The sequence below is a fragment of the Alosa alosa genome, chromosome 4 (assembly GCF_017589495.1).
Source record: "Alosa alosa isolate M-15738 ecotype Scorff River chromosome 4, AALO_Geno_1.1, whole genome shotgun sequence".
NCBI lineage: Eukaryota > Metazoa > Chordata > Actinopteri > Clupeiformes > Clupeidae > Alosa > Alosa alosa.
The window spans coordinates 17,612,470-17,638,996 of record NC_063192.1 but is presented as its reverse complement, the minus strand read 5'-3'; the positions used below and the strand labels follow the sequence as shown (position 1 = coordinate 17,638,996).

General features: G+C 44.7%; 1 protein-coding gene across 15 annotated transcripts in view; it reads left to right on the top strand.

Annotated features, from left to right (window-relative positions):
• The first annotated feature begins 4,859 nt into the window (after positions 1 to 4,859).
• huwe1 (HECT, UBA and WWE domain containing E3 ubiquitin protein ligase 1) overlaps positions 4,860 to 26,527 on the top strand; it is a 56,777-nt gene continuing 35,109 nt past the window's right edge. For 8 of the 15 annotated variants that reach the window (XM_048242373.1, XM_048242377.1, XM_048242376.1 and 5 more), the window contains exons 1-37: positions 6,712 to 6,814; positions 8,869 to 8,918; positions 9,213 to 9,282; positions 9,418 to 9,516; positions 9,679 to 9,885; positions 10,006 to 10,158; positions 10,394 to 10,456; positions 10,675 to 10,752; positions 10,927 to 10,974; positions 11,066 to 11,234; positions 13,324 to 13,424; positions 14,905 to 15,055; positions 15,266 to 15,393; positions 15,644 to 15,784; positions 15,876 to 15,981; positions 17,399 to 17,506; positions 17,619 to 17,720; positions 17,920 to 18,000; positions 18,361 to 18,467; positions 19,418 to 19,595; positions 19,861 to 19,952; positions 20,109 to 20,311; positions 20,467 to 20,524; positions 20,648 to 20,824; positions 21,170 to 21,415; positions 21,722 to 21,855; positions 22,034 to 22,155; positions 22,502 to 22,684; positions 22,896 to 23,112; positions 23,428 to 23,550; positions 23,718 to 23,955; positions 24,141 to 24,482; positions 24,609 to 24,731; positions 24,876 to 24,971; positions 25,330 to 25,599; positions 25,895 to 26,047; positions 26,293 to 26,420. In XM_048242373.1, coding sequence (XP_048098330.1) covers positions 9,238 to 9,282; positions 9,418 to 9,516; positions 9,679 to 9,885; positions 10,006 to 10,158; positions 10,394 to 10,456; positions 10,675 to 10,752; positions 10,927 to 10,974; positions 11,066 to 11,234; positions 13,324 to 13,424; positions 14,905 to 15,055; positions 15,266 to 15,393; positions 15,644 to 15,784; positions 15,876 to 15,981; positions 17,399 to 17,506; positions 17,619 to 17,720; positions 17,920 to 18,000; positions 18,361 to 18,467; positions 19,418 to 19,595; positions 19,861 to 19,952; positions 20,109 to 20,311; positions 20,467 to 20,524; positions 20,648 to 20,824; positions 21,170 to 21,415; positions 21,722 to 21,855; positions 22,034 to 22,155; positions 22,502 to 22,684; positions 22,896 to 23,112; positions 23,428 to 23,550; positions 23,718 to 23,955; positions 24,141 to 24,482; positions 24,609 to 24,731; positions 24,876 to 24,971; positions 25,330 to 25,599; positions 25,895 to 26,047; positions 26,293 to 26,420 — 4,970 coding nt within the window. In that variant the 5' untranslated portion in view covers positions 6,712 to 6,814; positions 8,869 to 8,918; positions 9,213 to 9,237. Of the gene's footprint in view, positions 4,917 to 6,233; positions 6,252 to 6,711; positions 6,815 to 7,060; positions 7,108 to 7,194; positions 7,551 to 8,868; positions 8,919 to 9,212; positions 9,283 to 9,417; positions 9,517 to 9,678; positions 9,886 to 10,005; positions 10,159 to 10,393; positions 10,457 to 10,674; positions 10,753 to 10,926; positions 10,975 to 11,065; positions 11,235 to 13,323; positions 13,425 to 14,904; positions 15,056 to 15,265; positions 15,394 to 15,643; positions 15,785 to 15,875; positions 15,982 to 17,398; positions 17,507 to 17,618; positions 17,721 to 17,919; positions 18,001 to 18,360; positions 18,468 to 19,417; positions 19,596 to 19,860; positions 19,953 to 20,108; positions 20,312 to 20,466; positions 20,525 to 20,647; positions 20,825 to 21,169; positions 21,416 to 21,721; positions 21,856 to 22,033; positions 22,156 to 22,501; positions 22,685 to 22,895; positions 23,113 to 23,427; positions 23,551 to 23,717; positions 23,956 to 24,140; positions 24,483 to 24,608; positions 24,732 to 24,875; positions 24,972 to 25,329; positions 25,600 to 25,894; positions 26,048 to 26,292; positions 26,421 to 26,527 lie in introns of those variants that run through there. The other 7 variants (XM_048242382.1, XM_048242372.1, XM_048242367.1 and 4 more) reach the window with 6 other exon arrangements.

The window sequence follows — 26,527 nt, the reverse complement described above, 5'->3', positions numbered from 1 at the left end:
CCCAATGATGTCATTTTGAGCTACCTTAAGGAATATATTGCACTCAGGACATTAAATCTAGCTTGGATTTGATCAGTAGACATGATTGATGATAATATATCTCCATTTGTCCACCATAAATGACCTAAACATTATGTTTCAACCAATCATTGAAATAGATATGTATTTGAAATCACTGGCTGGATCACACTATTTAGGCGGTTACAGCGACAAAAATAATAAAAAGGCCGAGCATTTTTCTTTTGATTTATAAAGTCCACAGATGGCCCTTTCATGTGCAGAAAGAATTTTGAAAAAAGGAGGTTGCTCATCTGAGATATTCAGGTCTGAAAATGGATATTTTTTGGGTATTCACCAAAAGGCATGTGACATAGTGGATACATGCAGTCCTGGACTGATGCCAGTCACACCTTACGCCTTGTTACTCCAGTTTTAAACTAACCTTGGATGGACCTTTGATGGCATGGATTGTTACTTTGCTGTGTTTAAATCTGACAGCAGGAGGGATGTCAACATTTTATGAAATTTTTGGCCTTTTTTTTTGGCCCCGTTTTTTGGCCTAAAACAAGGACGGGAGCCTAACTCCCCCTGGGTTGTTTCAAATTTTGTACTATTTTGGCTTTTTGAGTTTTTAGGTGGACCCTTCAAACTGTCCAAGTTTCATCAAAATCGGTGACGTAGCATGCATCACCCCCGCCTGGTCCTCTCATGGACACACTCTTAAATGTACTCCTTCAGAGGACCTCTCCTTACACATGGACTAATAGTTCATCAAATATGAGAGGTTGGTCACCAAATATTACAAAAGGTGTCTTAAATGGGACCTCTATTACAAACAGTTAACCCTACCTGCAGGAGATACTGAGCCCTCTACTTCCCCCACCGGCCTGTCGTACTAGCAGGTAAAGCTGCAGGCCCGGATGGCATCAGCCTCAGGCAGTGTTGGGCAGATTACTTTTAAGATGTATTCCACTACAGTGGCAAAAATATTTAAAACTGCTGACCTGCCAGACTGGTTGTCAATGGATGTAGGTGTGGTTAAGTTCAGGACGTGATTTTGATGTATGAATATCCAGCTCTTCTGTTTTGGCTACATTTAGTTGGAAAACTGTGAGATTGAAGTGTTGATATGCTGAGATGGATTTGTTGTCATTGAGTGGTACTATGGCTGTGTCACTGGCATATTTGTAGTAGGCTATGACAGATGATGGGCTGCTGCAGTCATTTGTAGGGTGTAAAGAAAGAGGCTAAGGACACCCTGATGGGCTCCGGTGTTGGTGGTGATGGTTGGTACTGGGCCTGTTTTCACTGACAGTGATCTGAGGAAATTGTGGATGAAGAGTATTGAGGTGCTTGATGAGCTAGATTGTGTTGAATGCAGAACTAAAATCGACAAGGAGGACTGATGCAAAGTTGGTTGATGTCTGGAGATGTAGAAGGCAGGAGTGGAAAATGTGACGCCACTGGGTAGGCTATTGGTGTGATGGTCTATTGTATTCTGTCTATTATGAGATGGTGTAGAGCAGTGGTTCTCAAAGTGGGGTCCGGGGACCCCTTAGGGTCCGCGACCCATAGCCAAGGGGTCCGCAAAATAATTTGCTTGAAATTATAAAGTTTAGTTTTATCATTTTAAAAATTAATATCTACAGATGATGCCCCTTTTCACCCATAAAATAAGCAAGTTGTGTCTATTTGCTCCTATCACATTTAACTTCACTTAGGTCATGAAGAACCATTCCTACTACTGCTTAGCTTGGCTTATTTGTTAGCTAGCTAGCTGATGAATGTGTAGAAATGTATGAGTCAGTCCATGTTGTCAATACAAAATCCAAAACTGACAAAAGACGAAGTTGCACATCTGCCAAAAAAACATGGGATAGTGGACCTGTCCACAACTTCAGAGAATACAAATGACATGCTTAATTGTTATGGTTATGAGGAGGTCCTCGGAATATTTTCTTCTCCAAAAGGGGTCCTTGGAACCAAAAACATCGAGAACCCCTGGTGTAGAGGATGGGAGAGAGCTCCATCACACACAGCTTGAGCACCTCTACCAAGATATCATCTTTGCCAGTTTTGCACCTGGATAGTCTACTGTTTGAAACAGTATCACTCATCCAGCATCTTTTCAATTATTTTATATCTTGAAGTTTCTTCTTTGTCATCCAAGCACCTCAATTAGATTAATTTTGTCCATTTTATTTTTCCTTTTTTTGTCCAGTCTCGGATATGGCCATCATTCAAGAGCCTGCTGACAACGAGTCTCGTGTTGTGCTGCTTCCTTAGTTACAATGCAACAAACAAATTCCAAATAATTTAATTTAAAGGCACACTATGCAGGTTTTTTAACGTAATATGGAAGTTTTTAAGCTTAATTTACCTTAATTTAACAGCTTCAGAGTCATTGGGTATGGAATGTTTTTTTGTGACAAAATTAAATAAATAAATTAAATATGAAATCAATAAATGAAATATGAAATAAATAATTAAAAGTTGAAATAAATAAATAAAATATTAAATAAATAAAAAATAAGTTAAATAAATAAAATGTGAAATAAATTATTAAATGTAAAAAACATATATACATTGACATTTACATTCCATATGCACGGTCATGCAATGTGCCATGAAATAAATAAATACGTCAGTCACCCATCAAGGCGGGACCTAACCACTGATTGCTGCCTGAAATAACACAAAGTGATCCAGCTCTGAGTCAGACTGTACTGGCTTGCTACCTGTGAACCACACTGGACTAAGGACATAGCTCAGACTTGTATCATAACTCACGAAACATACAACAACAAGGATTTCATTCTAAATTCATACTTTTGGGAAGATAACAGGCGTGAAAGCGTTCTGTCATTTGATGGGTCTGTTTGCTGTGTCTGAGGGTTGATAGACATGCTATATGCACATCTAGAGCTAGCGCTAACAGTTAACACAAGCGTTAGCTAGTAGTTATCTAGACATCTACAGAAAGCGAACTTCTATCTATGGCAAACGACTTTGCTATTGCTTCAATTTATAGTAGGGTGCCCAGACGTCCCAGTTAACTTCACTTGAGCTGAATTCACCTCATTTGTCATATGATACATAAACAATAAAGCTTGAGATGCCCATGCCGTGAACTCTTATTATGTGAGTGTCAGTGCCAGCTTGCTACATTGCCCAAGCAGTGTCCACAACTTTCCAGAGACTTTTTAGTTCTCAATATGAGGGTATAACTCAGCAGCCGACAAGGATTTTTGACAGCACTAGATGCTATGCTTTTACGTCCTGATAACTCACAGCCAAGAGTTAGCAACATAGAACACAATCTTTCTGAATGAAAATGCCTAGGTTATGGCTATTAGCAGTAGCACTAGCTTTTAGCTTCTATCAATGACTTTATTCTGATCAGCCAGTCATGCTCACAAAGCTTAATTTTTTTTTTTTTCAGGCAGCAACCAATCAGCGGCTAGGTCCCGCCTTGATGGGTGACTGAGGTATTTATTTATTTCATGGCACATTGCAAGACCGTGCATATGAAATGTAAATGTCAATGTATATATGTTTTTTACATTTAATCATTTATTTATTTATTTATGTATTTAACATTTTTTTTTATTTATTTAACTATTTATTTAATCTTTTATTTATTTATTTCATATTTCATTTATGTATTTCAACTTTTAATTATTTATTTAATATTTAATTTATTGATTTCATATTTCATTTATTTATTTAATTTTGGCACAAAAAACATTCCATAATTGGGATGGTTATATGACTTTTTTCGGGTTGAATTGTGGCCGTCTCTCTTCCCCCTAGCGCAGGGGTGGGCAAACTGCGGCCCGCCGCCAAGCACTTTCATCCGGCCGAGCATTTCATTTGGTTATCAGGCTGCTCGCTATTTTTTTCCTGTGATAGAGACGACGTTGGTTAGCTTTACTGCAAACTGCTTTTCACCCTCCTTAGAGAACGTTTACAATGTCAATGTCAAAACATCATGTTAAATAGAGATAACATCATGTTAAACTAAGTTAACTCTTAGTTATCTCCTTTGCAGCAGATCTAACGTGAACATTATACGATCCATTTAATTGGGAACGCGTCTGCACTCACGAGGGAAAGAGAGCCGCAGGTTCCAGCTGGCTTGTCATTGTTGATAATTGATATCTCCTTCTTATAAGAAACTTTTAAAAGGAAATCATGAAGGCAACAGTAGTTCCCACTACTGACCATTTAAAAACGGTGAGAGGGCCCAGCCGTAGGTACAGCACTAGCCATAGCGGAGCAGGCAGAAGATCATTGAAATAAACGTGAATTAAAGCGACTGTCTTAAAGCGACAGTGCACAATTATACAAAGAGCATAACATTAGCAGTTTTTTTAAGCAATGAATATTTTAAAATAAATACTTTTTATACTAAACTATAGGCTATTTTTTATATGTAAAAAAAGGGGGCGGCCCACTGGCCAATTTTCAAAACCCAATGTGGCCCTTGAGCCAAAAAGTTTGCCCACCCCTGCCCTAGCGCCTGTGTGCGGAAAAACCACCCTTGCAACTGTGGGTCGGCGGGCCGACGGCCTCGGTGTCAGGAATTATAACGAGTGTAACGATTTGCTTTACTGCATTCAAATACACATACACGCCAGGCACCGGCTAGAAAAAGGTAGCGATGGAGTTTCTCAGACATTCGTCATGACAGAGCCATCGAAAGAAGCAAAAACCGAGAAAACAGTAAGGTAATTGCCAATACTGCATAGTTTACCTTTAATTGAGGAGGTCAGTCTGGTCTGCAAATCAACATTTTGAGGACGCGGGGGCGCCCTATCTACTTTTCAACGAAGATATGGGCTTACTCTCGCGAGACTTCAGCATACTCTGCTCGCTGCTGTAAAATGGAGAAGTTAAATTGAGACGCATACAAGGTAAGAGATTAATTTTATTCTAATCAGTGAACCTACGACGTACACGCAGAGTGGTTAAACAGAACTGTTAGGGGAAGCGATAGGATTGAAGCCAAGAAATTTGGTTAAGCAGAGAGGTAAACTAGTCTTTTCAAGCTGAAGTCCGGACATTCTACTGTATATACCGCCATTTTTAATTTGCGGTCCGACTGAAGAGCATTGTAGTGAATGCACGCGCCTTGCGCGCGCGCGACTCCTCGTATCTATTTACATTCTGTTCGCAGAATTCCTCATATCATGTGTGTCATTTACAAAGTCATTGTTCCTCATGCTGAAATACACCCAAGGAAAATGTCATTGTTGTCGTCAATCCTGCTGTAAAATATGAAGCATCTCCTAGCTGGGTCTTGACCGAGCTAGCTGATGTACATGTGGCCGAGGCATGAGTGATGAGGGCTACATAGCCACAGACATGTAACATAACGATAGCTAGTAGGCTAACTTGCTAGCTATCGTTAATGTTAACTTGCATATAGCATGTCAACCCCCCTCCCTCCCTCCCTGTTTTTAGGTTGTAACCTTACCGTTGAGAGACCCAAAATTGTCACTGTTTTTTTGGGAGATATCTGTCTCTGATAAAGTATTCATGATAAAAGCCCTGAAAAAAATCACGTTAACCTTGTAGACGTGATTTATAATTAAGAAAATGGACGCAAGGGCAGTTTATGTGCAGAACTTGGAACAATATAAATTAGGTTAGTAATGGCTTCAGGTTTAAGTTGGCTTGCTAGCCAGGCTGGCAGGATGCCAAATCAGGGATCTTAGGTCAGATACGTTTTTTGGATTTGAGGTATGGAAATATGGCTCTGGTATGACACTGAATAGAACAGCTAGCCGTTAGTTGAATATCAGTACTAGTTAGTCATAAAATATCAGTCATCTAAAGTAGTATTGTCTTCGTTTTAAGTGTAGGTGTAGTTTAGGTGTGATTATGTATTCCAAGAGTGCTGCAAATCACAATGTCATGGTAGAAATGGAAAAGTCTAATCAAAGTAATTGCGTGCTATAGCAATAAGTCAATGTGACTTTTGGTTTTGATATGTTCTGTCCCCTACATCCATGCTGACCTGAAGTAGTTTGAAACTGATGACTAAATGTACTGTACAGTTGTTTTGGTGAATGTCGGGTCACCTGAGTAGTTGTCCTGTCCCAACTCAAGCATAACGGTAAAGGATGCAGAACACTGCAGTTTACAGAGTTTATAGTTCAAGAAGTTGTTCTGGAAAACAAAACTATCAAACTTGAAGCAATAAGTTTAACACTTGGAAATGACAAAATACTTCCCTCAGATATTGTGTATGTGGCTTGTCTGTTATTTTTTATTATTATTATTATTATTATTATTTTTAAATCATTTTTAAAACAGGTAGGTGTTTCGCGATGGAATTGTATTATTATTTTTGGTAATTTACCAAACATGCGAAGAGTTGTATGTCGAGGTCCATAATACACTTATTTTGATGTATCTTTTATATTTTCATAGTTCACATTGTTAAACAATGCGTTATTAAATTTGGCTCATGCATGGCTTTGGAGGAAGGCAGTTTAAACAGATTTAAACAACTTTACCCCATGAATAATTTACATTTGGGGTTAACTTGTTGGTATAATACAACATATCACTTTTTTACCCTAGTAATGTAAACGCATGGGAAAGTTGAAAAATAATTTGACTTGACGCTTTAACATTGTCTAAAGACGAAATGACTACACAGGTTGTTACGCACAATTGCAGCAGTAAAACTCCGAAATCTACCAATTCACTCAGTGTCATTCTAGGCCCGTATGGGGGAATGATTCAGCGGGATATTATGCGTTTCACAGCTAGCTAGCCAACCAACGAACGCATGTCGGAAACCGTAAGTATGAGCATCTTTTCGTCGCTTTAAGTGTGGAAGATCGACTAAATTAAACATGGTGATAGGTATAGTTTTGAGCGAAAAAAGCATACACTATAGTCGGGTCTAGTTGTTGCCAATTGGGTTTGGTAGTGCGTTTTGGGAGATTCTACTTCCAAATAGCTAATGGTAGCCACAGAAGAGTGCGCTGGCTGTTGAAGAGGCCTGTTGCAGCCAGGCGCTAGATTAGTCAACAACAGGATGTGGAACTGAGTTAAGAAATGGACTGCTGTGGTTGAACGTATTGGTTTAACGTACGTCTCTAAATTTTCGACCAGTCTATTACAGCACATGCAAGTTGGGTAGCTAACGTTTATTAGCTTGTTCATAACTAGCGTGACATTTGAGGGGCACTTAAACGTCGCCAGGACTGTTTTAGTCTTGAAATGACCGGCTATGTAAAAAGATTTCGTGTTGACATCTTTCGAGTCACTATCGATTGCAACGTTAACACTCTTGATGTGTAGCATTTGCTAGATTGCTACCATTGTCGCGAAGTTAGCGCTTAGCGAGTTTACACTTTACAGGTCATATTGCTGGCTAGGAAGACACACTAGCACGTTAACGTTACTGTTATCCTAGTGTTGTAGTCAGCAGCGTCTTGTGGTCATCTCGTCAGGGAGCTAGCATAGAGGTAGCTAGCATAGAGAGATAATTTAGTGTATCTTTCATCAGTGGTAACCAACGCGCCTTAGTGGTAAGTTTTACATGGCTATTAATTATGTATGGATGAGATGGCTTGGGTAGGTAGCTTTGCTAGACTGAGGTAACGTCAGGCTAAATGGTGTAGGATAATTTTGCTAGCGAGCTAATGAGCTGTGTTGACTGCTAATGTTAGCAAGTGGTAACCTTAGCACCCGGTTTTTTCCTCTATTTTTATCCATTTCACTACACGATAAGCTTGGTAAACAGCTTTTCACAAACCACTTTTGTAAAAAAGTCTTTGTTTGCTCTGTGTATTTGTTGCTTCATGTGTTGTGAAAATATGTGGCTGGCAAGAAACAACAAATGTTAGTTTTGCTTGCTAGCATTTTGTTCAGGACTTTGCTTGCTAACTGCCATTGCTAGTGTGTCTTTCTAGTCAGCGACGAAGGCACGTCATTTTAATTTTATTTTTTTGTGTATGGTAAAGTTAGCTTGCTAACTGACTCTTCCTGTTTTAAGCTCTTCAGTTAGCTAACCTTAATTGTTTTGCCCACCGAATTGTTTTCAGTATGAAAGACCCTCTATTCGCACCGTTTGTTCGCTAGTTGGTTCTTTATCTGTGGTCACACGGAAGTAGCTAGTTATGTTTTGTGTAGTGATATTGTTAGTGTGAGTATTTTGCAGAATACCTTTGCCTACACAAACGTTTACATTTGGTTTCCGTTTGTTAGTCACTGCATTGGCACATAGTAACGTTAACAGGCTCTTCGGATGTATTACCCCCTTGAGTTATAAACTTGAGGTGCAATTCACGTTTAGGCCTAGGTCAGGGACAGGTAAGAGTTGTCTATTTTCTACTGATAGTTCAGTGTATTATTGATCAATGTATTCGAAACCTATACAATGTTCTTTTCAGAAGGTTTGATCTCGATCTCAGGGCAAATGAGAGATGGTTGTGTTCCCCAACTCTATTGATGGTGACAGGAAACCTCAGTGCTGTCACCATTGCTTGGCTGATCTTTTTGCTATTACCTCCCTGTTCTGCTCTAATAAACTTACTCTTGAATTGCTTGTCAATAAAAAAGTATGAATTTTACTTCTTACTAAAGGACCATATTGTATATCTATACTCTTTCCAGGTTTAGGGCAAACAAGTTCATTATAGTTTTTGGAGGTTGGTATGGCTAATGACCTGTTGTTATATTTTCATGACATATGTTCTGATTGTGCTTCGTTGCATTTCCTAAAGCAGAAAGGGATAAAATTAGTAGTTAAAAAAGTGGCTATCACATTTACAGATGACAAACTCAAATGACCTAATTGTTGTCTTTCCCTTTGTCCTTTTGTTGTCTTCCTTGTTTAATCTCTAGGTATTGTAAATGAAACATGCTGTTAAGTTGGATTTGCCAAATCATTTACAGTAAGTGTTTTGTCAAATATTTTATTGTGCTGTATGCTTAACATGGCCTTAATCTTTGGTGGTATTTCAGTGCGGGAAATTATAATCATATGCAGTAACCAAAGTTGTGATGAGTTCATTTTTCTGTCCTCACTGCATGTAATCTTTGCACAGCAGAAATAAATCATACCGCATTTGGGACTTTTTATCTGATCTCTTGGCCTTTAGGCTTGTTGGATCAGTTCTGTCACAGTGGAGTGTCATATTCTTATCTGTGTGTGGGGAATGCCCCCATCACCTCTCCCCTCTTTTCAGGAGCAGCGAGTAGAAACTAGTGACCATGAAGGTTGACAGAAGCAAATTAAAGAAGACTCCCACTGAAGCGGTTAGTGCGCCCAGGCTTTTGATCTGCCTAATCCAGCGAGTGTGTGTGTGTGTGTGTGTGAAAGTGTGAGAGCCACGGCGACTCTGCAGAGGGTTCGTGTCCTGACTCTCCTCTTCTCCTCTGTTGCCCCCTCAGCCTGCCGACTGCAGGACGCTGATCGAGAGGCTGAAAGGATGCAGCGACGAACAGCTCCTCCTGGAGCTGCAGCAGATCAAGACCTGGAACATCGGCAAGGTGAGTGTGCCAGCCTATAGTCTGGGTGAGTCACTGCTACTCACGTGGCCTTTGGGCTCCCTGGCTCTCCAGTCTGGTTCAGACCTGTGGCAACAGAGCATCAGCAGCGCACAGGTGCATATGTCCCCTGATCCTCTGCTCTCTCTCCTCCCTCTTCCTCAGTGTGAGCTGTACCATTGGGTGGACCTGCTTGACCGATTCGATGGGATCCTGTGTGACGCCGGACAGACAGTGGAAAACATGTCCTGGATGCTGGTGTGCGATCGGCCGGACAACAGCCAGCTCAAAGCCCTCTTGTTGGCTGTGCTCAATTTCACGGCCTTGCTGATTGAGTATAGCTTCTCAAGACACCTGTACAGTTCCATAGAGGTACCGCATCAAATTTACACAATTATTTTCTTCTAGATCCAATCCTCCAATGAATTTTGTTGATGAGTTATTACTACTCTGTATTTTAAGGCTAACTATACGCCCCCCCCCTTCTTGCAGCACCTGACCACCTTGCTAGCCTCCTGTGACATGCAGGTGGTCTTGTCAGTGTTGAACCTGCTGTATGTCTTTAGCAAGCGCTCCAACTACATCACTAGATTAGGCTCCGACAAGAGAACGCCTCTGCTCGCCCGTCTGCAACACCTGGCTGAGGTATGGCAAATATCTTGTCACTCCAAGAGCACCTGCCAGCTATCCAGCAGGCCATAAATGTTTTCCTCTGTGTGGCTCTCTAATCATTATCTGAATTGAGATTTAAAATGCGTTCTGCGTGTGTGCTAATTGACCTGGGTGAACCTGTCTTGACAACAGTATTGCACATTCCATTCTCTTGCCTGTTTTGCATTATTTCTGATTCTGGTCCCTCCTTCCCCTCCTCCCTCTGCAGAGCTGGGGAGGCAAAGAGAATGGCTTTGGCCTGGCGGAGTGCTGCAGAGATCTGCCCATGTCGGTGAGTGCTCACTCTTCTATGTTCTCTGGCTGCCGAGCCCTGGTGCTATTTGCAGCGCCCCCCTTCTAATTAACAAATAGTGCTGTAGTGCTGCGGGACATTTATTGCTGCGGTCTTCATTGATCTAATTTCTTTGCATCCTCTGCTGTCTCTTGTGCTTTTTTTTTCTTTCTTTTCTTTCTTTCATCCCCCCACCTGCTTGTGTTGTCCGTGAGCAGAAGTACCCCCCTAGTGCCACGACTCTGCACTTTGAGTTCTATGCTGAGCCCAGCGCTGAGGTCAAAGTGGAGCGGAAGGTATGGTCATCCTTCTCTATTAAACTTATACCTCCCAGTCTGAGAATTAAGTCAAGAGAAGACCAGAAATTATTTTAACTTGTTGGTGTAGTTTTTAGAATTAATTTTTTATTGACGTCCTAAAGATATATCAAAAAATATATTTTTTAACGCAGTTCTGTCTGTCTGTTACAGTCGAGCAGTAACACGTTACACTACATTCATATTGAACAACTGGATAAGGTAAGCCCTGTTTTTAGAATAAGTGCATTAGTATTGCAGGTTTGCAGAGGCATTGTTTTGGACGTTATTTTATGCTTACTCTCGTGGCCAGATCTCGGAGAGCCCGTCTGAGATTATGGAGTCGCTGACGGTCATGTACAACATCCCAAAGGACAAGCAGACTCTGCTCTTCACACACATTCGCCTGGCCCACGGCTTCTCCAACCACAAGAAGCGGCTGCAGGCTGTCCAGGCCAGACTACACGCCATCTCCATCCTCGGTGAGTGTCAGGGAGGAAGAGAGACAGAGCGTGTGTTTGTGTGTCAATGTGTCAACAGGGACCCACTACGTCCTGACCCAAAAATAAAGGTCTTGTTTGTTTCCATTAATCCATGAACAAACCTCCCCAATGAATGTGTGCTCAGGGTGTCCGCGGGGTTGTAAAAAGTATTAAAAGGTAGTAAATGAAATTAGCCATTTAAGGCCATTTAAAAGTATTAAAAAGTAATAAACGTCATCTGATGAGGTATTACATTTTCGATCCACTAACTATGATGTTTTCCATTTGTGTCAAGTGCAGGCCTACCTCCTAAAATTCGCGTGAATTTATTTATATTATATTAATTATATGTGCGAGTAGGACCTGAGCGATATGTCAGTGTGCATTTGCGGTAAAAACTTTTAGCGCCCGCTCAAACTGGATATACGGCTGGCTTACTGCCTAAACTTGTTGCCAAAAGTTCGCTACCATTGACGATGTTATGGGAAATTTAATTTTTTCGGACATTTGGTTAGAGGACTCGAGATTCAAACACTGGCTTAGGCTAGTTGGCAACAGCCAAGAGGCTTATTGCCACGTCTGTAAAAAAGACAATAAATGCCCATGGATGGGAGTGAATGCCGTCAGGTCACATATGAAGTCTACCAGAGCCGTTTTTCTACCGCTCTGGAGTCTACTAGCCAGCAAACAAGAAAGGGCGGACATAATCAGAGGTGGAAGAGTCGACTTCCTGGCTCATCGGCCACGTAGGGCTACTGTCTCCACATAAATATGCGTCATTGAAGCTATCAGTATGTCTACGCTACCAGGTGTCATTGTCATCCAAAAAAGTAATCATTTGCGCCATCACGTTTTCAATGATACAGGCTGTAAGAGCAGCAGACATAGCCTAAACTAGGCCTAGCCTACATACAGTATCACAATAACCCATTTTCTAATTAAAAGTCTCCATAAAGGCAGAAGGCCTTTTCATTCAAACAAACATGTAAACATATGCACATGTTATAAGGGGTTATTTGCAATGAGCTACCCCTGCTTTGACTACAGAATAGAGGTTAAATATAGGCCTGACAGTGTTGTTTTGTTTAGGCTATAAGATAAGGTTTAGGCTATAAGATTGAAAATTTTCTACCCTCAGTAAATGTCATGTTAAGGTTAGTTTAACAGGTGTTACCTTTACATTATTCAAAGCTTGCTCAGGAGCTATAGGGTTACTCCCTTGATGTAGTATGTGATGAGATCAAAGTCCCAATAGGCTTGCTTAAAATTAGTTGAATATAAGAACCTGTGTAGGTTTGTATAGGCTGTATTGTAATATGCTATCAATATATTATAATATAATATATTTTAAGTCAATTTGTCAATTAGTTTCCACAAAATTCCCCAGAAGTCACCATTTAAGGGGTTATTTTTCAATTTTTTTGTCACAGGGAGCGTGCAGGCCCAAAAGTATTTTATCACACGGGGCCCAGCAGCACCCAATTAATAATTAGTATTTTTGTAAAATGTGACAGCCTATTTTTGAATGTGATCCCTTGACTGGCAAATTATGAGACAGCAAGTGTGTGTGTGTGTGTGTGTGTGTGTGTGCTGCGTATGGTCGTGGGCCTTTTTAGAAGAAAGTCCAGTATACCTTTTCTGATTTTCATTTGTCGTGTGTCTTGATTGAGATAGAATGATGGTGAAAGAAAGAGTGTAGTGCTGGAGACGTGCTGTGTGCTCTTCCTACACATAACAATAACTTTTTTTATCTTGGGTTAGGATTAAATAACAAATAATTGTGTATAGGCCAGTGTTTTTATTGAAGCAAAAATTAGTAACTGTAATAATAGATACTTGATTTGAATTGTAAGCATTGCTACACTTTCTTACTCAGAAAGTTAACTAACAAAAATTACAGTAATCTGTTACTTTATAATTAATTACCCCCAACACTGAATTTCGAAAGGTTGTAGCTAGTTGCAGCTCAAAGTCGTGTTGGTATTAAACAATATTGTGAAGGTATTAAAAGGTATTCAATTTAACTTAAGAATTTCTGTATATACCCTGGAGGTGCATTTTTCTTTTACCCTCAATGTTATTTTTGCAGTGTACTCTAATGCCCTCCAAGAATCTGCCAACAGTATCCTCTACAACGGCTTGATAGAGGAACTAGTGGATGTACTGCAGATCACAGACAAACAGCTAGTGGTGAGCTACATCTTGTGTTTCTCTTCTGCTTCTTTGATTTTAACCTACAGGATGTTTTTGTTGCACTTACTCCACAAGGTGGATGGTCGAATCCTAAAAAGATAAACACATCTATCCTATCATTCTGTAGCCTTTGGGCATTGTTTCCTAACCTTGGGGTCGGGACCCCATGTGGGGTCGCCTGAAATTCAAATTGGGTCAGCTTAGATATTGGGTATCTTACAATCGACAACATATACATTGCATAAAAAAATATGAAAATCTCCAAGTTAAGTAACTAATTGGATCCTTCATTACAATCTAGCTATGTAAAAATAAACTTAGAAATCCTCCATGGGATCATCATGGGTAATAATGCAAAACAACCAGGCGAGTTAGTCAAACAAATGAATTAGCTTGCTGTGACACATACCGTTCTCAACTGGATGTTACAGCAGAGATGAGATTCCCTCTCAACATGTTGTCAGTGAGTGGCGTCGCCAACCTTTTGTGACATTAAAATAGGGTCACCTGCCAAAAAATGTTGGGAAATTTTGCAGCTGTTACCTTTAAAGCTCTATGCATTGTTATTTTTAGCTGCTAACCCTGGAGGATATTTCCCGGCTAGTAGCTTAGTACAATCCATAGTCTTAACTAGGGTTGCAAAGGGGCGCAAAATTTCCGGTAAATTTCCGGAAACTTACCATGGGAAGTTAAACTGGGGAATTTTGGAAATATTCCAAATCGGAAACTTTCATGGAATTAAAGGGAATAATGGGAATTTACGGAAATTAACATGGAATTTTGGGTAATTCATACAAACTGTTTCATATACAAACATTAACATTTTGTTTCGTAATAAGCAATATGATTTGTATGTTTGGATTTTTGCTTAGCTTAGCATACAAAGCTAGCTAGCATGCTAGCGGGAATCCCATTCTCTGCCTATGGTTTACTAGTGTGCTAAACTAGCAACACTGAACTGCCCAAGATACACTACACTACACTACACTACACTACACTACACTACACCACTCAACAACAAAATCCAATTGGTTGGAACATTTTTTCCCCATGCATATGAACACACCATAGATTTCCTTTGTCTAGCAGCCTATGCCGATTGCTGTATGCATGTGATTGACATATGTGCAGGGTAGAAATTTGACTGAAATTGCATTAAATCAGGTTGTTTTAACTAATATTATGCTGCAAGGTGGGGTTTTGTCCACTACATTTAAGTTGCCTGTTAGTCTATAACTTGCCATATTAAAAATTCCCAGTTTATTCCTGTTAATTCCCATAGATTCCCGTTAATTCCCAAAGTTTCCAACTTTGAAAATTCCCGGAATTTTGCAACCCTAATCTTAACCCATAACCACCCATCTAATTTGACCTCAAGGTTAGGAATGATGGGACATTGGTTGTCATTATTGTGCTGTTACACCCTTGGCCATAGGTGGTACACTGGCACTTACTCTTATGCCCTGTTTTATGTCAGGACATCAAGGCTGCCTCTCTACGCACTTTGACGTCTATAGTTCATCTGGAGCGGACGCCAAAGCTTTCTAATATCATCGACTGCACTGGCACAGCCTCTTACCACGGCTTTCTGCCAGTGCTTGTGCGCAACTGCATACAGGCCATGATCGGTAAGCAGATGGATGATTCCATACAGCCATTGGAGCCTCTCATTTTTTTGCACGTTTGAGAAAGTATTCTGAACTCTTTAATGGCAGCTATATGCTGTGGATGAGCGATTCAGTTCATTTTGCATGTTTTATATTTGTTACCTACATGTACAGCACTGTGTGTGTGTCTGGTGTGGTGTGTTTTAACCCTTGTATTGGTGCACTTTCCAGATCCTCTCATGGAGCCGTACCCACACCAGTTTGCCACGGCACTCTTCTCATTCCTATACCACCTGGCTAGCTACGACGCCGGTGGGGAAGCGCTGGTCTCCTGTGGCATGATGGAGGCCCTGCTCAAGGTGAATTCCCCCCCCCCCCGCCCTGCTCTGCTCTGTTCACAGTCGGCCTCTTTGACTTCCTGTCTGCCTGGCTTCCTGTGCTAATGAGCAGAGTGATGCAGACAGTCGTCTCTGCTCCGCTGTTCGTTAGCTTGCAGTCTTTGCCCTGGATGGACAGCATAGCCCAATGAAGAGGGGGCCCCCTTGTCTTGTGAAAGACTGGGGTTCTAGTCTTCCTACGGCTCACCTGTGGTCTATGTATACCTCACAGGTGATCAAGTTCCTGGGGGACGAACAGGACCAGATTACCTTTGTGACGCGAGCAGTGCGTGTTGTGGACCTTATCACCAACCTGGACATGGCTGCCTTTCAGTCTCACAGCGGCCTTTCCATATTCATCTGCAGACTAGAGGTAGGCCTGTGGGTCCTTACAGACTTGCTAAACCCCTGTTCTCTTTCTGATGCATAGTGTCATATCTTACTGTGTGTGTGTGTGTCTACAGCATGAGGTGGACCTGTCCAGAAAGGAGTGCCCATTTGTCATCAAGCCAAAGATCCAGAGGCCCAGCACGACAGCGGACACAGAGGACATGGACACAGACATGGACAGTCAGTACTTTCCCTATTAGGCGTTTTCAGACTAAAAAGTTCTAAGAACTCCGTTCCATTAACTACTGACTGGAGAGGCTACCCCTAGAACTAAGTTATTAGGGCTGTTTTTCAGTTTGCACTCACACCGTTAGTAGGAACGCTGAGGTTATCTAAGGAATGTTTTAGTGGAGCACTCATGACATTGGACCAAAAAATTGTACAAGAATTTATTTGGCTTTCCCTTATATTTTTAAAAAGTGAGAAATGGGCATGTTATTAAGAGGGTCATATCTTTATTTAGCCTACAAAAACATTGCCATGTCTGCCAAATATTTCTTTGACTTTTATTAAACCTGCCTACAATCTCTATGCCATACTAGCTCATATTTACCATTTTCTCATGAGATGAACAGTGTTTCAGTGGAAGATTGTGATGGTTGATTGTTGAGCATAGCCTATCCTATTACGGTGCAAAAATGTGGCCCACTATCCAGGTGATAACAGTACATAAATCAGCAGTTTTTAAAAAAAAATCTTTTTCTTTTTAATTGTTTATTGGCAGATAGCATTAACATCAGGGTAGCATCCTATACTAATGAATTAATGAATCAGACAGCATAGTTACTTAGGCTACTAAAGTTATTGACAGATAACATGGTAAAGTTATTGACTGATAACATGATAAAATAAGCTGCAGCTAGTGTACACTAGCTACTTTACCCCAGTGGAAAATACTCTTGTCTGTCCTGGTGATGTCCGTGAAAGCTTCGCAGGTAGATTACTGTCATACTGACTTAAGGATTGCAGCCTATTTATTACATGAGCATATATTAATGAAACATATGGCATTCCTATTTAGATTACTGAAATTTGTTGACTGATTAGAAAATCATGGTAGCATTGGGCATTTGGGGGGTGGGATCAGCATTGCTGTTTTCATCCGTGTTCTTATCATCTGCCCAGAAGGCATTTATTGTGTTGCAGTAGTCAGCCTTGGCAGCTTCTATCTGCAATTTTTGTGTTAAACAAATATACACAGAAATTGGATGGTTTTTACACAGAGTTTAAAGAAAAATGTTGCTTTTGCTGCCTTGGCTAAGTTGGCTATTATGTTTGACCAATCAACATGTAAGTACGTCAGTCATAGTTCCTATGTTCAGGGAAAAGACCATAGTCTAAAGTTGGAACGCCCCCAGTTCCAAGTAGTGCAAATGCGTGAAAAAAGGGTAGTTTCTCAGAAAGTTCTAGGAACTCCAAAGTCCCTCCTTTGCAAAAACTCCTATTAAAGCTTCCTTCAGAGAGAGTGCCTTCCAAGATGGTGTCTATGTTTATCCCAGCAGTTGGCAGTTTCGCTGTGGCCATTTGTGTCCTATGCATGCTACCTGTGTTATTACGCCAATGCAGATACTGATGTTGATGTTGTTTTTAATTTTAGTGTCTGAGGTTTTCATGGAGAGCAGCCCTGGGCCTTCCACGTCTGCCGGCACCAAAACCGACTCAGACACTCGAGCACAGAGCAGCACGGCCTCTACACCTAGAGCAGGTAACTACACTACCCAGAATTCAGTGCAAAAGGCACACATTCGCAGTAAGAATCACAGCTTGTGTCGAGATTCAGTGGACTTGCGGTCTAACGTGGTGTGCTTTCCTCGTAGGTGTCCAGTGCATCCCACAGAGGGCAGCTCTGTTGAAGTCCATGTTGAATTTCCTAAAGAAAGCCATTCAGGACCCAGCCTTCTCGGATGGCATCCGTCATGGTGAGCCTCAGCAACGCTGCGCTGTTCTGAATGCACATTCCCTTATCTTATTAACAAGTTGGCTGCTAGTGGCTAATGGCCCAGTTAAGTATGGTGTAGGCAACAACAGACTGTGTATGTCCCGGTGGTACTGCATACTGATGGGTGTGTTCTGCTGACTCTGCTCTCTCTCTCTCTGTCTCTCTTGTCCTGCTCACAGTAATGGATGGGTCCTTGCCTACCTCACTCAAGCACATCATCAGTAATGCCGAGTATTACGGGCCCTCACTCTTCCTCCTCGGTGAGTCTACTCTCTCTCTCACACACACACACACACACACACACACACACACACACACACACACACACACACACACATACACGTCACCGTAGAGTTAAATTTGATCATCCTCTCAGTGGTGGAACCTGTTATGGTAACTCTAGGTTTTGTCTTTACTCACCAGAGAGCAGTGCTGTGTTACTTGTGCTATTAGAAAGCACAGCTTCCTTGTATGGGCCTGTGCTACACTGGTGCACATTTGTTGCCAAGTGTCTTGCAGTTTTTCTCCCCCTCATTCTCTCTCTGTGGTGACCTCCCCTTGCTAACTGACTCTCTCTCTCTCTCACTCTCTCTCGCTCTCTTTTTTTCTCTCTCTCGCAGCTACGGAGGTGGTGACAGTGTTTGTGTTCCAGGAGCCCTCTCTGCTTTCCTCTCTACAGGACAATGGCCTCACTGATGTCATGCTGCACGCGCTGCTCATCAAAGACGTGAGTCTGCGCCTTCTCAGTCACCCCCCCTCCTCTCCCTCTCTCTAGTGTATCTGTAGATCTGTGCTCCTTTTTTCTTTTATTTTCACCTGCAGCAGTGATGTGCAGGGAATCCCACATCATGGTCTTTTGGGCAGGTGGCCAAAGCCTGGAGGAAAAGGAATATCTCTATTTCTTTGTGTGGCCGACAACTATCCCTGCATAGATGTGATTGTGGACAGAACGAGTTCCATAAAAAACTCTGGAACTGTTTCCAGTCCTGGGCAGCATGTTTTTGTTGGACTGGTCTGCCAATTGCTCTTATACACTTGAAAACATATTTTAGCCATTGGAGAGGATAAATTGATGCCTTGATGTGTTGTGGCTCAATTTGGTCTGGCTGCACAAAGAGTTTGATAAATTGACTGCGCTATCGTTTCCACCATCTTTCTCTTTGACCACTCTCCTATTTACTTTACCCAGTGGTTGGCTTGTTTTAAATGTCACAGCTTGGCAGACTGTGAACCGATAGGAATGGATTGGCTATATCTTCCCTCTATTGTAGTGGCAGTGTTCTAAAGGGATGGCTTGTGCTCTGTCACTCTTGGTCTGCGTCTTTCTCGAGCGAATTGTCTCTTAGTCTTTCCATCCTTTCATCTCGCTTCATTTCTGTCTCCTGTGTGTTCGTGCCTGTCTATCTGTCTGCGACTGTGTTATTCTCGCGGGCTCCTGTTGTTCATCTCCCGGAGGTTCCACGCGGACGGACGCAGTTCTCCTCCGCCAGGTTCCTCCTCCACCTCCTCCCCCGCCATTCCCTGAGTTGCTCAGTCGCTCACACCCCCCCCCCCAGCACTCTGTCTCTCACTCGTTCTCTCTTCTGCCTCCCTCCCCTCTTCTTCCACTCTTTATTTTTATTTCCCTCCGCGCTTTTTTTGGTTTCTCTTTCTCAGACTCTCTCTCTCTCTCTGCAGGTCCCTGCCACCAGGGAGGTGCTGGGCTCCCTGCCCAACGTCTTCAGCGCCCTGTGCCTCAACGCCCGCGGCCTGCACTCGTTTGTGCAGTGCCAGCCCTTTGAGCGCCTCTTCAAGGTGCTGCTGTCCCCCGACTACCTGCCCGCCATGCGCCGCAGACGCAGCTCCGACCCACTGGGTGAGCAGCAGCAGGGGTTCAGCCAGAGTGCACTTATACACACACACACACACACACACACACACACACACACACACACACACACACACACACACAGGCTTAAGCACTTTTACTTGTGCTCACTTGACACATTCATTTATTCGTTCATTCATACACACACACGCATCCACAATCATTGTGTCTTGCTTTTGAGCTTACTTCAGTTAGAGAACATGGATTATACTGTGTTAGCTGGTAGTAAAACGTGTGCATGTGTATGTTTCAGGAGACACTGCTTCCAACCTGGGCAGTGCAGTGGACGAGCTGATGAGACACCAACCCACTCTGAAGACCGACGCCACAACAGCCATAATTAAGGTGCGCTCAGTCAAGAGCCCAACATGACCATCGGACCAGCTCAAGAACAACCACGGTGGCTAGTTTAGCATCGATGCTAACGACCTCTGCCCTCTCTCTCTCTCTCTCTCTCTCTCTCTCTCTCTCTCTCTCTCTCTCTCTCTCTCTCTCCCTCAGTTGCTGGAGGAGATTTGTAACCTGGGCCGAGCCCCTGAGTACATCTGCCAGAAGCCGTCCATCCAGAAGGCGGACGGCACGGTGGTGGTGGCCTCCACGCGCTCCAACCATGCGGCCGAGGAGGCCTCCAGCGAGGACGAGGAAGAGGAGGAGGCCCTCCACACCTTCAGCCAGCAGCAGGGGGAGCCGGAGAGCAACAGACAGTTAGTTCACATTCCGTCTCGTGGCGTTTGTGTGAACAGGAGCCCTTTGTATGTCACCGGTGGAGTAGAGTCAGTGGTGGAATGGGATAATTGTGTCCCCCCCTTCCTGTTAATGTGGAAAGTGTTGACCATGTGTTTGTGTGTTGCTTTCACAGAGTGGTTGGTACTGAGGAGAGAATCCCCATTCCCCTCATGGATTATATTCTGAATGTGGTGAGTGTCCAGCCAACGCTCCTGACATATTGATTCTCCATACATGGCAAATGGAAACACCTCCAAAAAGCATATACCCCAGGGTTAACTCTCTCTCTCTCGTTTTTTTTCTCTGTTCTTCAGATGAAGTTTGTAGAGTCCATCCTTAGCAACAACACAACCGATGACCACTGCCAGGAGTTTGTGAACCAGAAGGGCCTGCTGCCCCTGGTCTCAATCCTTGGCCTGCCGAACCTACCGATCGACTTCCCCACTTCCCCTGCGTGTCAGGCCGTGGCGGGAGTCTGCAAGTCCATACTTGTGAGTCCACCTTAATGGTCTTGGGAAAGTGCGCAATCACTGTTTACTTAGAGAGTCAGGAAAGGACAAATCATTACTGGACCATGTCAGGGCTGTTAGCTCTATATTTGCCATTTCCACTGATTAAGTGCCAGACAAATGAGTCACAGATGGAGCTGTAGCTGAGATACTGGACTAGCAGTGTTTCAGCCAACTGCAATAGTCAACTCAGGCTCACTGATAATGTTTTAACAGTTATGCGCAACAAACGGTGATTATGTGGGGCCAAGTTTTCACTTTTCTGCATCCTCCTCGTCTTAGCTCTCTGGCCTGTGTGGAAATAACCCATCCCCCTTTTCTCCGCAGACTCTGTCCCATGAGCCCAAGGTGCTGCAGGAGGGGCTGTGCCAGCTGGACAGCATCCTGACGGCGCTGGAGCCGTTGCACCGGCCCATCGAGGTGCCAGGTGGCTCGGTGCTGCTGCGCGAGCTGGCCAACGCCGGCCACGTCACCGACGCCACGCCTCGGCCAGCCACGCCGGGCTCCTGCATCAAAGGCTGCACACGCTTGCACGCCATCCTCATGTTTGTCCACACCTGTCGAGTTGGACAGGTGAGTCATGGCAGGGGACCAGAGGGGTTAATTGTACAGAAAAGCTTGCAAGGAATGTGGTCAGATGCGGCTTATATGAATCGGTACCGTTCTGTCCTGACTTTGTGCTGTGTTTGGATATGTAGGCAGAAGCACTGCGAAGAATGCTGATGTGCATTCCTTTCTGTCTCTCTCACTCACTCTATCCTCCTCTGCCTCTCTCTCTCTCTCTCTCTCTCTCTCTCTCTCTCTCTCTCTCTCTCTCTCTCTCTCTCTCTCTCTCTCTCTCTCTCTCTCTCTCTCTCTCTCTCTCTCTCTCTCTCTCAGAGCGAGATCAGGGCCATCTCGGTGAATCAGTGGGGCTCCCAGCTTGGCCTGAGTGTGCTGAACAAACTGAGTCAGCTGTACTGCTCGCTGGTGTGGGAGAGCACCGTGCTGCTGTCCCTCTGCACGCCCAACAGGTCAGCGAGCGCTCGCCTCTCACCGCCGCGCCTATATATAGCCCACCCGACGCCACACAATCAGCCTTGTGTTTAACCTCTCGCCCCCTACCAGTGGTGCTAATCCATTCCATTCTCCCTCTGTATATCTCTTTCTTTTCTTCCACCCTTTTTTTCCTTTCTACCCACCCCCCTGTAGCCTGCCCCCTGGTTGTGAGTTCGGCCAGGCTGACATGCAGAAACTGGTCCCCAAGGAGGAGAAGCCATCAGGCAGCAGCAGCAGCAGCAGCAGCAGCGCTGCATCCTCTAGCAGGAGAACCGGTAAGGAGATCCAGACCGGAGTCGTGCTCTTAATTGAGCGCTAATTAGGAGAGTGGAAGCACTGCCATCTCTTCATGCACTCCTACTGGTGTCACTGATTAATTATGCAATACGTCCAGCATAGCGGCTTGGAGAGAGTGCCTCCATCTCAGTAGTGACAAGGTCCAAAATGCAATCATAAAAGCACATTGTTACCTCACGAATATTGGAGTATAGACACAGTGGCATTTTAAGAACATATTACCAAAATGGCAAATGTATAAATTTAGTTGTGAAAGATAACCGGTCTTAAAAAATAAAGTGATGTGTTGGAACAGTTCATAAAACTGGGTGATGTTTGCTCCAGCAGAGGCAGATGCACTGGGAGTGGACCCCTCAGCCCAAGGGCTGCTGGAGGGTATGGGTCTAGACGGAGACACCTTGGCCCCCATGGAGACTGATGAGCCCACTGCGACTGACCCCAAGGCCAAGTCCAAACTCACCCCAGCCATGGCCACACGTATCAAGCAGATCAAACCTTTGCTCTCAGGTCAGTGGCAGCATACCTCTAGCATTGAAGCTTATGATAGTCAGATTACTGTTTTGCTAGCAGGACTGGAATGATATTTGTATTTTGACTTCCCAGCATGTTTATTTTAGCACTAGATTATTTCAGATAAATGGATTATAGTGGTTGCTCAAGTTGAGCCCAGCCCTGCCCTTTCTGGCCCTGGGTGTGAATTTCTTTGCTGTTCCTGCAGCTTCCTCGCGGCTAGGCCGGGCTCTGGCCGAGCTCTTCGGGCTGTTGGTCAAGCTGTGCGTGGGCTCGCCCGTGCGCCAGCGCCGCTCGCACCACACCACCAGCACGGGCACAGCCCCCACCCCCGCCGCCCGTGCCACCGCATCCTCCCTCACCAAGCTTCTCACCAAGGGCCTGAGCTGGCAGCCGCCACCCTACACGCCCACGCCACGCTTCAGGTACGGCGGCGTCCTCCTCTCATTTCCCCTGGCCACTTGGAGCTCCTGTTCTGGCTTTAGCTTTCGGCTCCAGTGGCTTCCCCAAGTCAGCATCTCTTAGAGTTCATTTAAGGTCCTCCAACAAGCATATTCAAAATACTGATGACTACAGTATGGATGCAACATTACATTTCTAATTGTAATTAAGCACAGGTGTCTTATAACCCACAACAAAAGTATAGTCATAAAATGTGCAATTGGTACAAATAGACATATAACACAAGTATCCTCGTCAGACACTATTTGCCTTTGACATTGTCTTCCCTCCCTCCGTAGGCTGACGTTCTTTATCTGCTCTGTGGGCTTTACGTCCCCCATGTTGTTTGATGAGAGGAAGTACCCCTACCACCTCATGCTGCAGAAGTTCTTCTGCTCTGGTGGCCATGATGCCCTGTTCGAGTGAGTGCAGTGGAACACGATACTTCCTCTTAACCCCTACACCCCTTAAACCCTGTTAGAAACAAACTACCCCTGCAGGCAAATCGAAATGGTGGTAGATCAGTAGTGTTAGCTGAGGGTAATGTGTGTGTGTGTGTGTGTGTGTGTGTGTCTCCCCTGACCTACAGGACGTTTAACTGGGCCCTGTCCATGGGAGGGAAGGTGCCCGTGTCTGAGGGGCTGGAGCACACTGACCTGCCTGACGGCACGGGAGAGTTCCTGGACGCCTGGCTCATGTTGGTGGAGAAGATGGTGAACCCCAGCACCGTGCTGGACTCTCCCCACTCCTTGCCCGCCAAGGTGCCCGGAGCCACTGCTACTGCGCCCCAGTTCAGCGCCCTGCGCTTCCTCATTGTCACCCAAAAGGTGAGTTGGTCACTGCCTGAACAGCGGTCTGTCATCAGATGCCAGCGTTTCAGTGTTGCTCGCAGTGCTGTCGTTGTGTGATCCTCTGACCGAGAATGGTTCAGATAAGATGAATGCTTTGTTTTGTTTTTCTGTTGCTTTGTTTTTTTTTTTAAATGTCGTTTGGTGTTTTTTCTTTCTCGTAGGCGGCCTTCAGCTGCATCCGTAGCCTGTGGAACCGCAAGCCGCTGAAGGTGTACGGCGGCCGCATGGCCGAGTCCATGCTGGCCATCCTGTGTCACATCCTGCGCGGCGAGCCCGTCATCCAGGAGCGGCTGGCCAAGGAACGCGAGGGCACCGTGCGCCCCGAAGAGGAGACCAGCTCCGCCGCCGGGACGGCCGGCACTGCAGCCCCGGCCGCCGGAGGGCCCACCGTAGAGGGGGGTGCCCCCACAGCCACCACCGCGCCGGCTCCAGGAGCGGCAGACGAGGCCAACAGCTCCACACCGCGGAGAGAACCGCAGGTCAACCAAGCTCAGCTCACACAGGTAAAATATTGCAGTTTTTGCACGATTGCCTCTTTCCCCTGGAATAGAATGGCTTCTCACCTTTTTACCTTTTTTAATGTTATTTTTTTAATATTTCATATTTCTTCTCTCCCTGGTGCGGTATAGCTCATGGACATGGGCTTCTCCAGAGAGCACGCCATGGAGGCCCTGCTCAACACCAGCACCATGGAGCAGGCCACTGAGTACCTCCTCACTCACCCCCCACCCCTGCTCAGCGCAGCAGTCAGGGTAAGAGCACTCACGCACACACACACACACTCACACCTGCACGCTCTCAAGCACATGCTTGGACAACACCCATGGAGTACACGCACGCACATAGTCTCCCTCATGGCCTGTACAGTGTAGTTACTGTGTGCCGTGTTTTCATAGGAGTTTGCCATGTCTGAAGAGGATCAGATGATGAGAGCCATAGCCATGTCTCTGGGACAGGAGGTCAGCATGGATCAGCGCTCTGACTCCCCCGAGGTGGGCACTCATTCCTCTCTCACACACAAGCGCTTGCACGCATACACGCACACGCATACGTAACAGCTGACATGCTTTAACAGCTTGCTATTTTTAGCCCAGGGTTTTTCGTTTTTATTTCATTCTTTTTATTTTTGCTATTAAACATCACTTGTCCCATATTCACATCACCCATTGCATCATATTGTGTTCCTTGTCATACTTGAATAAAAGTGCATCATGCAACTGTCATGTTTTGGGTTATGTCACTATTTTATCAGTACATTCTGAGTGGATCGAGCAGTACAAGCCTAAATTCTCCACCTCTGTTTTTTTCCCCTCCATCTGTTCGGTCTCTTTCCCTCCATCTCTCCTGCAGGAGGCGGCGCGTCGGCGCGAAGAGGAAGAGCGCCGGGCGCGGGAGCGGGCCGAGGAAGAGGAGGCGCGCTGCCTGGAGCGCATTCTGGAGGCTGAGCCCATCGACAGCACCGAGCTGCACGCCTTCACCGACACCATGCTGCCTGGCTGCTTCCACCTGCTGGACGAGCTGCCCGACACCGTGTACCGCCTGTGCGACCTGCTCATGACCGCCATCAAGCGCAGCGGCCCCGAGTACCGTGACCTCATCCTCCGGCAGGTCGTCAACCAGGTCAGTGACCCCTGGCTGTGTGCTACACCACACCACATCCCACGCCGTAGATTTGGAGGTTGGAGAAATGTAGCGAGGCTGAGGCCAGAATATGTCCATCTGTTCCTCACTGTTCCTCCAGCTGTAAAGTAGCTTCAGTTAAAGTGTAATCTTGCAGAAAAGAGATGTTTGCCTGTGGTAAATTGGAATGGCTGCTTTGTACATCTTTTAAATAAGACTGCACAAGAAAGACATACTTCTTCAAATTGTGGAGAATGAGCTGCCCAATTGACTTTTTGTGTGTGTGTGTTGACAGGTGTGGGAGGCTGCTGATGTTCTGATCAAGGCTGCAGTGCCGCTCACCACTAGCGACACGAAGACCGTGTCCGAGTGGACCCGGCAGATGGCTACCCTGCCTCAGGCCTCCAACCTGGCCACGCGCATCCTTCTGCTCACACTGCTCTTTGAGGTGAGAAACAATCTGCTGTGCAGCGAAAGCATTATCTGTGGCCCTATGCTCACTGTGTAGATATCACTTACCATGCTCTCAGAAAACACACGTATAGTAAAGCCTGCTGATTGTTGATGTTTTACAACAGTATTACATTCACCCCCAAACAGCACAACTGTTTTATAACGTATAGTATTCTCCTCATACTGATGTGCAAACAATACAGCCCTCTAATTTGGCCTTTTCTCTGTGTGTGTGTGCAGGAGCTGAAGCTGTCATGTGCGCGGGTGGTAGAGAACAGTGGGGTGCTGGCTGTGCTCATTAAGCTGCTGGAGGTGGTGCAGCCCTGCCTGCAGGCGGCCAAAGAGCAGAAGGACATCCAGACTCCGAAGTGAGTCAGACGCACACACCTGAGCAGTGCGCTCAGCCTCCGATTACTCCCTCTGTCACAGCACGTGCTCCCACTACCACATCATGTACTGTTCAGTCACTTTCACA